Source organism: Zalophus californianus, chromosome 12 (assembly GCF_009762305.2).
Source record: "Zalophus californianus isolate mZalCal1 chromosome 12, mZalCal1.pri.v2, whole genome shotgun sequence".
Taxonomy (NCBI): domain Eukaryota; kingdom Metazoa; phylum Chordata; class Mammalia; order Carnivora; family Otariidae; genus Zalophus; species Zalophus californianus.
Window position 1 is genome coordinate 35,136,832 of NC_045606.1, and position 16,136 is coordinate 35,152,967.

At 36.5% G+C, this 16,136-nt stretch overlaps 1 protein-coding gene across 1 annotated transcript in view; it reads left to right on the top strand.

Moving 5' to 3' along the window:
* ANKIB1 (ankyrin repeat and IBR domain containing 1) overlaps positions 1-16,136 on the top strand; it is a 143,487-nt gene that overhangs the window by 114,043 nt on the left and 13,308 nt on the right. Inside the window, 5 exon segments of the mRNA XM_027573148.2 lie at positions 1,208-1,296; positions 8,385-8,515; positions 14,343-14,477; positions 15,428-15,514; positions 15,604-15,670. Of these exon segments, the coding sequence (XP_027428949.2) occupies positions 1,208-1,296; positions 8,385-8,515; positions 14,343-14,477; positions 15,428-15,514; positions 15,604-15,670 (509 nt within the window).

The following is a 16,136-nucleotide window of genomic DNA, read 5'->3' on the forward strand; positions in this document are numbered from 1 at the left end:
GCCAGGATGCAGAGAAAGGGGAACCCTCTTACACTGTTGGTGGAAATGCAAGCTGGTGCAGCCACTCTGGAAAACAGTATGAAGGTTCCTCAAAAAGTTGAAAATAGAGCTACCCAACAACCCTGCAATTGCACTATTAGGTATTTATCCGAAGGATAAAAACATAATGATCCAAAGAGGCATCTGCACCCCAATGTTTATAACAGCAATGTCCACAACAGCCAAACTGTGGAAAGAGCCCAGATGTCCATTGACAGATGAATGGATAAAGAAGAGGTGGTATATTGATACCATGGAATATTACTTAGCCATCAAAAAGAATGAAATCTTGCCATTTGCAATAATGTGGATGAAACTAGAGCATATTATGCTAAGGGAAATAAGTCAGACAAATACAAATACTATATGATTTCACTCGTGTAATTTAAGAAACAAAAAACATGGGGGAAGGAAGAATAAAACAAGATAAAAAGAGAAAGAGGCAAACTATAAGAGACTCAACTGTAGGGAACAAACAGGGTTGCTGGAGGGGAGGGGTAACTGGGTGATGGGCATTAAGGAGGGAACTTGAAGTAATGAGCACTGGGTGTTGTATGCAACTGATGAATCACTAAATTCTACCCCTGAAACTAATAATACACTGTATGTTAACTAAATTGAATATAAATTAAAAAAAAATTTTTAAAAAGAATGTGATATAAAATAGTAGTTTTCAAACTTTAAAATGCAGAAGGGTCATGTGGTAATTTTGATAACATGTAGATTCTAATTAGTTGGTCTTATGGGCCTGCTCTTCGGCATGTTTAACAAGCTCCTGAGTGGCGGAAAGGCTACTCGGCCAGAGAACAAACTTTGAGTACAAGAATTTAAAGTATTAAAAAAAAAATTTAAAGTATTAGTGAAGACAGACCCTAACTGATAAAAATATTACAGCTCTTCTGGCATGCAAAACTAAATTACCAGTATTAGGTAATCTATTTTGAACGTTTAACAATGTGTAAATGAATGTACTGATTAAAAAAAAAATTGGACCTGGTGATACCAAGCTCTGGAATCACATTTTCAATTCTTCTATTGAAATGTTTCTCTCACTAGTCATTGTGCCTCAGTTTTTTCAACTTTAAAATTGGAAGAGTACTTTCCATCTATTACCTTGATGTTGAGAAAGAATTTTTTTAAATTGCCTCTTTTCTGTTTTCCTCCTTAGGGAGTGCCTTGGTGAAGCACATGAGCCTTGTGACTGCCAAACATGGAAAAATTGGCTACAAAAAATAACTGAAATGAAACCGGAAGAACGTAAGGGGAATCTTAGATAGCTATACTATATATATTCTAATAGCATTCAAAAGATAATGTTGGATCACAAGGTTTTTGCAGCGGGGAATCACAGACAGGTTCCATGTTTCTAACTGACTGTTTTCAGTTAAGATAAGCAGGGTAAACATGGGTCACATTTAAGCCCTCCTCCCACAGCTGGGTGGAGGGCTTTTTCCTGGAGTGGACCACCTAGCTTTTTATACCTTAAGAAAGAAATGTATACACGGTAGTGAGAGGAAGCTTCTTATTTCCCTGGAAACTTCCAGTGGATGATAAGACAAGTTAATTTCTTGACATTATGTGGCTCTGTAGATTTACTTATATTAAATGGCATGTCTAACTGTTTTTACTGAGATTTCTATAAATACATATTAATCCTACGGAAATGCTATGAAATTGGTGTTAGTAATCCCATTTTGTAGATGAAGTAATTAATACTTAGATTGGATTGAGTGACATCAAACGGCATGTGCCTGGAAACAGAATGGATTTTAATTAGCCTTCCTAATAGCAATTCCTTCATTTAACAGGAATTGCTTTGCAGTTATTTTTCATCCCCTGAAGTGTTTTATGACAACTGTTTCTTTCAAATTAATATAAAAGTTAATTTCACTTTTTAACTTTTTATATAATTGAGTTAGTTTGAGGTATTACAAATCAGGATTAAGAATTCACTCAGTGATTCTGCACTTATTATGAACAAAGCACATGATGATGATGATGCCAGCCCTCAAAAAGTACATAAGCTAGAAGGGAAGCAGTCAGGTCATTACAGTATTATATGATAACTAATATAGTTGGGTAAAGATAAGAGTACAAAAACAAGAGAACTAAATCAGGTTGGGGAAACAAGAAAACTAAATCTGTTTGGGCAGGGGGGTGTCAGAATCCTTCTGAAGGCAGTGAGATAGGAATTGGGTTTTAGCATACCTGCAGGACAGAGATGTGGTAGGTATTCCCATCAGCAGCTAAAGTGATGCTGGGAGAGCCTGGCTGACAGCTCTGAGACCCTACAGACTTGTATTATATCGGGCAGTATACCACTGCCCACGAACTGGTCGTTAGCATTTTATATTCACGAGATTCATTTTGTGCACTGACTCAGGGTTATTCAAATCCATGAAGAAGAGACTACTATGTAAACCAGAATATCAGTTTATTAATTGATAATGAGGGGGATCCCTTTCACATGATGAGAAGGCTTATGTCTGTTATCCAGGAGCAAAAGGAAATGGATAATCTTAGGATATTTTATAGGGAGATCTGATTAAATATTCTTGCCCTGTACATTCATCATTCAATCAACAAATATTTTTTTGAGTACCTGCTATGTGCTAGGAATTTCCCAAATTAAAAACAGCCACATGGATTGTTCTTGTTCCCCAGGTGCATTGTGTCTCTTGAATGCCAGATACAGCTTGCCATTGCTCCCTTGACACCCACCCATTTTCCCTATTCTCCTGATACGTATGGGTCTGTGTATATGTGTGAGTTCCATAAACAGATTAATACCATTATCCTGCAACACCTTTAAACATGACAAGACCATTGGATTTTGCTTTCTTGTTTTGCTTCTGGCACCAAGAAACATTTATATTTCTATTAGACATGGTTGGCTATTGCTCGCCTACCTACGTTTCTTTATACCTTTCTATGATGCTTAATGTTAAGGTCCATGGGAGAAATTGCAAGAGATGAGGCTGGAAAGGTAGGCATTGCCAGATTGTGAGGATTTTTGCCAAATTGTCTGAAGTTATCTTATTAACAGAATAAGCTATATGATACATTTTTTAAGTAGGAAAGTAGCATTATCTGAGATATTTTTATGAAGATAACTGATGACTGGGCAGGTGAGACTGAAGGATAGATCAAAATAGGGAGGTAAATTTTTAGTTTGAGTCAAAGGATGGATGATTGGTCAATGTAGGAAATTCAGATATGAGATTACCTTTCAGGGGAAAATAAATGATTTGTTGTGGATATTGTGAACTTTGAGGTACTTACAGGACATATATGTGGAGGTGCACAGTGGGATTTTAGAAGTACTTGTTTGCAGCCCAGAAGAGATGCTGAGAAGACTTAGGAATAACTTATTGCTTTTAACTGGTAACCATATTATTTATGTAATGTTTATTGAGTGCTACTTTATATTAGAATATGGAAATAAGGTGCCGTCTTCCTTCTTGAAATTTACATTTTAGAAACGAAGACAGCAATATACAAAACTAAGAAAAAGAAGTATTACTAATGCTGTGAAAGAACAGCATACATGTGGTACATTGTGAGGGAGGGGAGAGATCAAAGAGAAGATCAGTTTTCTCTGTGAGAGGGTAAGGAAAAACATTCTGAAAGAATTGATGCACAAGCTGCATCTTGAGAGCTGATAAGATGTTCTTCACACAGACCAGAACAGGAAGGGTATTTGGGCTTCAGGTGAAGGAGAGCTGTGAAATAGCATGGCATGTTCAAGGACTGCAGATTCTGCAGCACAACCAGCGCAAAGGAAGGTGTACTGCAAGATAACACCACACAGGCAGAAGTCCCAATCTGGTGTCAGCACGGGGTGGGGTTTCTATGGGGTGCTGGGAGGTCTGACTTCATCCTGAGACACTGAGAAGCAGTTCTGAGGAGGAGAGTGAGAACTGAAGATGCTTACTTAGGTCACTCAGGTAAAAGTGTGGACAGTGAATAGAGACTATTGGGAGACAAGTAAGAATGCTGTTTCTTAGAAAACTTCAGAATGTCCAGAATGTTTCTTAGAAAACTTCAGAATGAGAGGATAATGAGGGTTTGAAACAAGACAGGGTCAATGCAAACAAGAGAGGAGAGGTGTATACAGGAGAGTTAAAGAAGATGCAGTTTTATTTAGTTGTAAATCTAGTGTGCCTACCAGTTGCCTGGAAGTGTTAATGCACCGCAAGAAATAATTAGCACAATATATTATTTATTACTTCTTGAGCAGAAAATGGCTGAAGTGTCCGATGAAACAAACATTTTCAATGGGTGTTTTTACTTAGGTCTTAACATTGTAAAATTGGTCATTCATTCTATACCCACGAATAAGTTTTTACTAGGACGAGAGAGAGAACGACCTGGCTAGTAAGTACGGGTTATCACTGGGACTGTGACAAAATACCCTTACATATGACCATGATCCTGATAATGAGGAGAGAAGAGAAATAGAAGAACTAGAAAATGGTATATATGGTGTATACACAGTTACTTCTGGTGGCCAGAGACAGGGAGACCTCAAATGAAAAACAAGACTTCCTCAAAGAGTCCTAAATGGGGTTTTAACTCAGAAAGACAGAGGAACTTGAGAAAATTGGATAGAAGATAAGGGACTGAGAACACCTGAAAAGTTGTCTACCATAGAAAGACCAACGCCAAGACTACAGAGAAAGTTCCCAGGTGCTGAGAAAAACCTAGGAGTTTTCTCATTGTCCTCCAGACGGAAATGTGATGACCAGCTGACTACTATTAATGGCCACTTAAGTTTATGAAATTTAGGGTGAGGCCTAAAGCAAATAATACTAGGCCAACTGTAAGGCTTAAGCAGAACATCATCACTAAATACATAAAAATAATATTCCAAGAAGGAAAAGTATGATTTAATGCTGTATTGTTTACATATTAATTTGGGTTATGGTCACATACATACTTTTGGCATAAGTATTTTCAACTAAACTTGTCGATTGATGAGGTCATTTTCTCCCTTATGCCTGGTTTTCCAAAGTCTTTGAATTATGAGACTCAGAAGGAGTGACAAAATCTAATTAATGAGAAAAAAATGCTATAAAATATACTAAGATTCGTTCAAAGAATTCCATATAAAGATTTAAATACTATTTTTCAGCACTGAAACTGCCTCTGTTATGTCTAATCTGACAAGAAAGGGAGTGATTATATTTTCTGTGAAACAATGGTTATTTTATAAAAATTCTGAGACCAGTTTTTCCATAGTACATGATAAATGATTATTGAACGGAATTCAAATACTCTTCTTAAGAAGTCAGTCTTTAAAATCAATTTTGTGGATGCCTGGGTGGCTCAGTCGGTTAAGCGTCAGCCTTTAGCTCAGGTCATGATCCTGGGGTCCTGGGATCGAGCCCCACGTGGGGCTCCCGGTCAGCAGGAAGCCTGCTTCTCCCTCTCCCTCTGCTTGTGCTCTCTCTGTGTCTTTCTCTCTCTCTCAAATGAATAAATAGTATCTTTTTTTAAAAATTTAAAAATAAAAATAAAATCAACTTTGTTTTGGGCAACACTGTCAGGACCCTTCTCACTCCTGAGAGCTTTTTCTGTATCCTTGTTTAATAAACTTCTGTCGCTTTACTCACTCTCAAATAAATAAATTAATTAATAAAAATAAATAAAACCAACTTTGTTTTCACTTGCATACATACTGATTCTATCAGTAGATCTTAAATTGTTATGCACTAATACTTGATTAAATGAAGCTAATATTTCTTACAAAGAGACCTAAGCACACTAGATTATTGAAGAAAGAAGATCAGGATACAATAGACATGTAACTGAAGTCAAGGGAAGAGTCTGGAACTCAGTAAGGGTGAAGAAAACTCACCAGGTAGTTGGAAGGGGGAGATAAGGTAATGTAGGTATGAAGCAAAGTGTATACAAAAGGCAGATGTATGAAATGACCTTGTTCGGAGAACTAGAAGTAAAGGCATTTTTTCCAGTACAAATTTTTGTTTTAATAATAGTAAAAAAAAATAATAGTTATTTCCTGAACACAGTTTACTTTATACAATCCTCTAGAATGCAGTTAGGAACTAACATTTTCTCCGAGGGTAGGAGAAAAAAGCCGTTACGTTGCAAGTCACACAAGCTGCTTTATTTTAATGGCTTTGTGCTTTATTTATTATAACAATGAACAATAAAGGTCATAAGAATATGTTAGAGCCTCTGAGCTAAAAATAATGTTGAATGCTGAAGGGAGGAGACAGGCCACTATTTAAAAAAAAAAAAATTAGACTCTATTGCACTTGGTGATTAGGTTTTAAAGCAGTACCCTTTGTAAATGGCATTACCTCCACAGCTTGACCGGATTAGCCGTAAATATAGTAAGTTCCTCCTGAAACTCCTGTTCTCCACCAAATTAACTGAGAATTCTCTGTAGAAACACCCTAATCAAACCATCTTCTATCAAGTGGGTTTAGAACTGAAGTGGGTCTGATCACTTCATTGCTGCTGCTGTTTCTCTTTGCTGTATGGAACTGAAAACCAGTGCTTCCCAGTCCAGCACTGCTGTTCTGTTGTTGAATAAACTTAAGTATGTAGGCACCTTGGGGTTCTTTGTGGCAAGACAGCCGCACTCCTGCACTGGTTGGCTCCATCAAAGGGCTGCTCCTAGTGCTCAGCTCTTCCAGTTCATATACTGAGCCACTTTCCAGGGGTCATTCAACCCAAACGCTTGTCTCCCTTCCCTCTCCAGGGTTGGGTCACTTTTCCTTTTAAACCTCAAAACTCAAGGAGTCTGATTTCTCACCTGCTTTTAACAGCAATGCTAACTCCTTACCCCACCCTTTTGAGAGTGTCTGCATGTAATCAGGGCCTTGATTGTACAGGCCACTTTCAGTGATTTCAAAGTAATTTTTGGACATCTCTTTCAGGAAATAAAAGGTAGAGCTTCCCTGTGCACTTAGAGCTAGAAAACAAAACAAATTTGATTACTGACAGGGAGAAAGTAATTGTGCCTCTGGACCTCTCTCTAGTACCTAACTCTCTCCACTTGGGGTGCTAGGAAGGGTGTTGGTTTATAAGATTTAGAATCTTTTAAAATCGTGACATTCCTTAAGACTGCAGATCTCAAATCAAAATGGAATAAATTGAGTTTAAGAAGAAGAATATAAGATTGGCATGGGGATAGAGGGAGGGAGAATCTTGCCAGGTGGACAGTGGCCAAATCATGAAGGTGTTTTTTGCTAAAACAATTTGATTTTATCTTGCAGTCAGTGGGGAGCATCTAAAAGGTTTCAAGGAGATACCTATTTCTCAAATATCACTGTGTGGGCAGTATAGTGGAAGCCGGGGGCAGAAGGAGCTGGGGAGATGGGTTGGTTTATTAACTGTCTAAGCAGGAGGTGTGGAGGACCCTAGCTAACGCAGTAAGAAGTAGAAATGGAGAGGAGACAGATAAGGAGGAGAAAATGGTAGAAACTGTGGAATGTAGCAGGTGAGGAAGAAAGGAGGGTATCCAAGATCATGCACTTCCTGGATTGATTCTGAGTAGATGACCATATCATTTACCAGGACATGGAATAGAGAAAGGGGCAGGTTTAGGGGAAATGATAAGTTTAGTTTTAGACATGTCACATTGGATTCATTTTTAGTTTATCTGAAATAATCATGGGTTGAAAAAAGATAGTGATATTTCAATATAATTTTCATGTTTTTTACTATGATGAAGAGTATCTGGTCATTATGTTTGCAGCTGACCCATTTAAGAAATTATTGTCTAAAATTACCATTCTTGGGGCGCCTGGGTGGCTCAGTCGTTGGGCATCTGCCTTCGGCTCAGGTCTGGTCCCGGGGTCCTGGGATCTAGCCCCGCGTTGGGCTCCGTGCTCTGCAGGAGGCCTGCTTCTCCCTCTCCCACTCCCACTCCCCCTGCTTGTGTTCCCTCTCTCGCTGTGTCTCTCTCTGTCAAATAAATAAAATCTTTAAAAAAATAAATAAAATAAAATAAAATTACCATTCTTTCTGTAATTCTTTGTGATGCAGTAGTTATTTTAAACAGACAATAATATATTGCTTTTTGTTAGCTTTAGTTCTTTTCTTCCCCAGTTTATTTGGACACAACTTTAGAGAAAAATCTCCTTTAAATCAGATTTCATAAATAGAACTGGTGGAATACAGCCCCTTATCATACTGTAATCATGCTATTCAAAATGAAGCAGTTTAAAAACTTTGCCATATACCCTAATAGGAAAATAAATACATAGTTAAAATTGAGAGACAATCTACAAAGAAAACTTTGGGGGAGCGGGGTTCCCTCTGAAGTTATACACTAACTCATGTGTTTTGTGTTTGTGCTTAATATCCCAAAGTTGTAGGTGTTAGTGAAGCTTATGAGGATGCTGCCAATTGTCTCTGGTTGTTAACTAACTCTAAGCCTTGTGCTAACTGTAAGTCTCCGATACAGAAGAATGAGGGATGCAATCACATGCAGTGTGCTAAGGTAAGAAGTTAAAGAGAATTTTGCATGCTTTGTAGTTAGAATCTTAATTTGACTTTAATCCAAAGAAGAAACAAGCATAAAACTGTTGCTGGGTTTCAGATGGATTCCAGGAGATTACATTCTGTATTCTTTGTTGAATAACGTAAGTATTGCTTTATACTACTACCTTTTACACTCATAATGAATGTTAAAAATAGATTAAGGATTCAGTGGTATTTGGTCTGAAGGTGAGAAATGCCTGAATCGCTTCCCTGCTAATCTCTCCTAGTGAGGATCCTGAAATCTTACCTGCTGATCAATAAGCCCCTCTCTAACCCTGCCCAGTGAGGATCCTGAGAGAGTTTTGTCTCTATATAAAAAATAATATTAGGGGTGCCTGGGTGCTCAGTTGGTTAAGCGCCTGCCTTCAGCTCTCATGGCCCTGAGGTCCTGGGATCGAGCCCCATGTCATGCTCCCGCCTCGGCAGGGGGTCTGCTTCCCCCTGACCCTCACCCCGCTCATGCTCTCTCTCTCATTCTCTCTCTCTCAAATAAATAAAAATCTTTAAAAAATAATAATATTAAAAGATAAAGTGCTATTTTATATGAGATCTCTTACAAAACTGGCTTTTGAGCACACAGGTTCGATTCAAGGCCCAAGTCAGGCCCCAGGCAATTCCCCTAAGTCCACATCTAAGTTGGTGTCTATGTATAGGTGGCTATATAATAAAAGTACCCAAAGCAGTGGACAGACTTAGGTCTGCTAATGAAATCATCAGTTAAATAAATAATTCATTCATTACAGTATTGAAAATGCCAACAAAGATCTTCTTGACTGAAACATAATATAAATAATTACTTTTGGAAGGTTACCCTACTGGCTTAGTTGCATAGAAAGAAACTGCCATATTTAAAACAAATATTCTGGGGTGCCTGGGTGGCTCAGTCGTTGGGTGTCTACCTTCAGCTCAGATCATGATCCCAGGACCCTGGGATCGAGCCTCGTATCGGGCTCCCTGCTCCGCGGGAAGCCTGCTTCTCCCTCTCCCACTCCCCCTGCTTATGTGACTGCTCTTGCTGTCTCTCTCTGTCAAATAAATAAATAAAATTTTTTAAAAATAAATAAAACAAATATTCTGGAATTAGGTTAATATTTTATTAATCCATGCCTACATTTATGAACATTTTTGTTTTAAAATTATAATATTCCAATTTTTTTCTTTTTCATTGGAAGTTCCATGTATATAAAAATAATTATTTAAAATTGAAAGAACAGGGCACCTGGGTGGCTCAGTTGGTTAAGCGACTGCCTTCGGCTCAGGTCATGATCCTGGAGTCCCGGGATCGAGTCCCGCGTCGGGCTCTCTGCTCGGCAGGGAGTCTGCTTCTCCCTCTGACCCTCCCCCCTCTCATGTTCTTTCTCTCTATCTCATTCTCTCTCTCAAATAAATCTTTTAAAAAAATAAAATAAAATTGAAAGAACAATGTAACTTAATTTACAATGTGAAAGAAACCCAAATAATTAAGAATATTCCAATAACATATATCAATATCTTCTAAGTATTAGTTTATTATTTATTTTTTTTAATTTCTTAAAGACTTTTTCTTTCTTTCTTTCTTTCTTTTCTTTCTTTCTTTTTCTTTCTTTCTTTCTTTCTTTCTTTTTCTTTTCTTTTTCTTTCTTTCTTTCTTTCTTTCTTTCTTTCTTTCTTTCTTTCTTTCTTTTCTTTTTTCTTTCTTCTTTCTCTTTTTTCTTCTTTCTTTCTTTCTTTCTTTTCTTTCTTTCTTTCTTTTCTTCTTTCTTTCTTTCTTTCTTTCTTTCTTTCTTTCTTGACAGAGAGAGACACAGTGAGAGAGGGAACACAAGCAGGGGGAGTGGGAGAGGGAGAAGCGGGCTTCCCGCCGATCAGGGAGCCTGATGCAGGGCTCGATCCCAGGACCCTGGGATCATGACCTGAGCTGAAGGCAGACCCTTAACGACTGAGCCACCCAGGTGCCCCAGTATTACTTGATTTTTAATGTTAAAGCTAATGATCATTATCATTATTATATTTAAAAAACAGCGGTTACCAGATCATTTTTATAAGCCTATTATTACTATAAAATTAACATAAATGAATTCACTTAGTGAGATAGTAATAATAATTTCCTAAGAGAGAAGAGGAAAAAGGTAGTACAGTGTTCTGAGCAAAATGCTCAAAGGTGCTTATTATTATTAGTTCAGCTGATCAGACCAAAAATATTTTATTTGTGGTCTTATCTCTAACATCCATTATTAGTTTTTTTCTTGGAAAATCTGATATAGACTATATAGATGTATAAAGAAACACAGGTTGACCATAAAAATCGGCCATTGGGCTACTAATAAAAAGGGCAAGATCCAGTTATCCAGTTACCTTTATTAACTTCAAAGCACCTACCAGTAGTAAGTAGTTGATAAATATGAATATTTTTATGAATTCATCAGGTTCATGATATAAGATAATTTATCTTAAACAGATTTTGCTTAAGCTTCTGTTGCATTTAAAAGAAACATCTACTTGCACACTATGGAAATGTAATAGTCTTATCTAATATACCATCTGAAGTATTTGCACTGAATGAAAGAAACTAGCAAGTAATTCTTAGGACATAGAAGAAAGACATCTAGAAAGTAATAACCTTACTACAAAAAAATTTCATACTTTTAGAATTTTTTTTATATGTGAAGGTGGAACAACAGATCATATATAATTGAATCCATGCTCTAACACAGTGACTAAATCATGATATACTTTTATTACTGCCACAATGTTGATTATGATTCAATACAGTGGAATCATTACTTTCTGGAATCAAATTATTAAACATTTTAGAAGAATGAAAAATTTGGCCTTATAAAAATAGTTTTATTTTAAAAAACACTCTTTATTCATTTCCCTTTAGATAATTTTCAGGAAACTATTTAAATTTTGCATTCTTAGACATTTTAAATCATTATCATAAGTAATTTTCTTCATCTGACTCTGTAAAACTGTATGCTACCACTAAAAAATAAAAGTTACTAAAGTTCTATATTCTTTTTCTTATCATAGAATATAAAATCTGGCTGTTTTGTAGAAAGTTCTCTCACTAATTTGAGACATCAATAGAGATGTACTGAAGGGTAACTTGTATCAAATCAGGCACAAAGTTTGCTTATACCAAGCAATAAAAGTACTTGCATACTCTTCAGAACCTTGATATCTACAATTGATTGTATAAGTACCTGTTAGTGAAGGGCTAATGAGGACACAAACTTTAATTTAGTTCTCTGTGACCTATCAGGTAGAGAAAAAATTAATAAAGATATAGAAGACTTAACATAATGACTAATATATATCTGATTGCTATATATTCAGACTTTGTATCCTGAAAACATCAATTACACCATGTTTGCAAGTATCCATGGAGCATTAGCAAAAATTCGACCATTGATCATCAAAGAAAATCTAAGTAATACTGCAGAAAATAGAAATGGTAATAGCAACATTCTCTGATCATAATGGAATAAAATAGAAATTAATAATAAAGTTATAAAAGGCCTCTTCATCTGGAAATACTACTTTATCAGATGAGAACCTGAGCACCTATATCTAAAGCAATGCTCAGAAATATGCATAGCCTCATTAAAACAATACAAAATAAGGAATGAGTTAAGGATATGACTCAAAAAATTAGAAAAACAGAATAAACTTGAACACCAGGAGGAAGGATTTGTTTTTTTTAAAGCTTTTATTTATTTGACAGGGAGAGAGAACACAAGCAGAGGGGGCGGCAGGCAGAGGGAGAGGGAGAAACAGGCTCCCCGCTGAGCAGGGAGCCCAACGCGGGGCTCTGTCCCAGGACCCTGAGATCACGACCTGAGCTGAAGTCAGCCGCTTAAAACTGAGCCACCCAGGCGCCCCAAGAATGGTTCAATATTTAAAAAGCTATTGCTGGGCGCCTGGATGGCTCAGTCATTAAGCATCTGCCTTCGGCTCAGGTCATGATCCCAGGGTCCTGCGATCGAGCCCTGCGTCGGGCTCCCTGCTCTGCGGGAGGCCTGCTTCTCCCTCTCCCACTCCCCCTGCTTGTGTTCCCTCTCTCGCTGTATCTCTCTCTGTCAAATAAATAAATAAAATCTTTAAAAAAAAAAAAAGCTATTGCTATACCTCATCTTATTAGTAGATCCAAAGAGAAGGATCATACATATGTTCTGTAGTTGCTAAAAAGGCATTTGACAAAAAATCAACAACCATTCTTTATTAAAACACTCAAAGATGGACTCTTCCTTAGTATGATAAAAATAAATCTAGTTCAGTACAAAAGTTAGCATGATATTTAGTGAGAAAACTAGAGGTACTCTAACTAAAATCAAGAACAAGATAAGGATACTCTTAATCACAAATATTGTTAACATTAGACTGGAGATACCAGTCAGCATATTTAGACAATAGGAAGAAATTAAAGATGTAAAAATTAGAAATGAAGTAATAAAATTATTTTTTTGCAGATAGTATGATTAAATGCCTAGAAAACCCACAAGAATCAGTTGAAAAACTAGTAACAACAAAATTCAATTAATTAGCAGAGTACAAAGTTAATATGCAGAAGGCAATAGCCTTCATTTGTACCAAAAACATCTGGACAAAATATGTACTGAAAGAGAAGATCTCATTTATCTAGAAAAAGCTTAAATGTACAATATTTTTATAAAGAAAATTTTAAGACCCCTTTCTGTAGGACACAAAAGATGACAAACAAATGGAAAGGTAACAAAGTTGTTGGATAGAAAGTTTCCAATGAAAATACCATCAGGTTTTGTTTCTGCATCTAGATAATTCTTAATTCACAAGTTCACATGGAAAAACAAAGCAAGGAGAGCTAGGAAAACTCTGAAAAAGAACAGTGAGGGAGAACTAGCCTTGTCAAATAGTGAGCCTGTTGTAAAGGCTCAGTAATTAAAACAGCATAGTGCTGGCACGTGAATCTAGAGATTAATGAAATTATAATAAAAAGCCCAGAAAATAGAAATATGTGGGGATTTATGTATGGTAAAGGAGGATCTCCAGTAGGGGAGAAACATGGACTGTTCAATAAATAAGATTGAGACAACTGGGCAGTTGTGTGGGAAAAAAATAAAGTTGAATTCATACTGTATACTGTATACCCATGAACAGCACAAATATTTAAATGTTTAAAAAACAAAGAAACAAACATAAAAGTACCACAAGAAAACAGATTTGAAATGGGAAGATCCCTCTGACCCAAAATCCATAAGCATTAAAAAAAAGATGTATTTTCATACTGTAATGCTTGTATTTTTGGTATTATTGGCCAATTATGGTAATAAAATGAAATTTTCTTAAAAATAAGAAACATTTTATGTCAGTCTTTCTACTTGGAAACCTTTTAAACTTGTTCCTAGTTTCAAAAACAGTTTATCAAAGTCATAAAAAAAACTTCTGATGAAGACTGGTGAAACTTTATGTACCAAAGTAAGATTACCATGCACTTGAGAAATGAAACATTGTCAGTATTTGTCTTTATTGTGGGAAAGAATATCCTATTGATATTTTTAAAGATTCCTTGATATTACTTCATAATACTATGATTTACGTTTTAATATATCCTTATAAGTGGTCATTTTAAACTGCCCTCCACATCTTTCCATAGTACAGATAAGGTCTCCAGGGGAAACATGAAAAAGACGGCATGTCTTTAAGAAGATTTGTTCCTGATCACACAGGCAGAATTGCTTGATCTCTACGAAGTGGTTGACTAGAAATCAGAAAATAATTTGCATGTTAACACAGGGCAATGTTTGCATATATGTTTTCTTTTGAAGTGCAAGTATGACTTTTGCTGGATTTGCCTAGAAGAATGGAAAAAGCATAGTTCTTCCACAGGAGGTTATTACAGATGTACTCGCTATGAAGTCATTCAGCATGTGGAGGAGCAATCCAAGGAAATGACTGTGGAGGTGAGAACTGTTTAAATTAAGGCCTCTGGCTAAAGGGGGAGTATTTCGCATTTCTTCTTTTTCCTATCTTTGTCATAATGAGGCATTAAATTGAATACACTTTATTTTTTCCCTCCCCCCCCAGATTGAATACCTTTAGAGTAGCCTTTAATTTAAATAAAATAGGTCTATCAACTTGAAAGCTTTCTTTTTTTTAATTTTCCCTTTTTTATTTTGTTAAAGTCTTATATACTTAAAAACAATTTTAACATAATAACAATACAGTATTCTGTTACAGCATATAATAAGTTTCTTTGTCTGCTTGGCTTCCATAACAAAATACCATAGACTGGGTGGCTTAAACAGCAGAGATGTATTTCTCACAGTTCTGGGACCTAGGAAGTCCAAGATCAAGATTCTTGCCAATTCAGCTTCTGGTGATGACTCTCTTCCTGTCTTGCAGAGGGCTGGCTGTCTTTGTGCCATATCCTCACATGATAGAGAGCAAGAGCTCTGGTGTCTCTTCCTTTTCTTAAAAGAGCAATAATTCTACTGGGTTATGGCCCCACCTCCAATGACTTTATTTAACATTTATCATCTCATAGGCTCTATCTTCAAATCCAGTCATTCACATTGGGGGTTAAGGCTTCAACGTGAATTTTGGGGAGATACAGTTCAGTCCATAGCAAAAGCAATATAATAAAACATTGAAGATCTGATAAATGTAGGTCTTGAGGGGCATCTTTGCCTTATGCTCTGGGATCATAGATTCAGTGGTTTATCATAGAGAATGCAGATACAAGACTTTGTTCTCATATCCTTAAAAATGTACTGGTTTTTTTTTCCCTCAAAATAATGAAATCTGTATGCACAGCTACCTATTAGTAATAAAAATTTTAAGTGACAAAAAGTCACATTTTAATAGCTCGTACTTTATTTATAAAAGTCGTTTATGGACTTTTGTTTCCTAGGCTGAGAAAAAACACAAACGATTTCAGGAACTTGACAGATTTATGCACTATTACACAAGATTTAAAAACCATGAGCATAGCTATCAGGTATGTCCCAAATCTTTCAAATGCTCTGAATTATACTGTTGTGAATAAATAAAGAAAATTATATAAATTATTTCTTTCTATTTATTTAGTTAGAACAACGCCTTCTTAAAACAGCCAAAGAAAAGATGGAGCAATTGAGTAGAGCTCTCAAAGAAAGTAAGTTATAAGTGGTATGTGTGATAATTAATCTAAAATAGCCTCACATGCTTAAGTCACTTCATTGGTAGGAGGTTAAGGCCCTTCAAGGAATACATTATTATCTGCGTTGCTCATTCTGGTACTGCTTGGAGTCCTCAGAAGCCCAGAGTGCAGCTTAGCATTTGAGGCCTCTGTAATGAGATTTTCTACCCGGCTTAGCTCATAATGTTCCTCTTAATGCAGCCTATACTGTTAGCAGATAAACACACATCATAGTTTTGCTTACTCTGTGCCACCGCTGATGCTCTCCAGTGTCTGGAACAGTGCATGAGCCCTAAAAGGCATCCCTGACCTCGTCAAAAGAGCGAGATTCACGTCACCCAGTTGTAGTGTGACTAAATTCCCAAAGATTCTTGAGAAAATTGAGCAGACTGCTTAATGGAATGGAAGTCAAATACAGTTTTGGGAGAAATCTTCTCGCTGA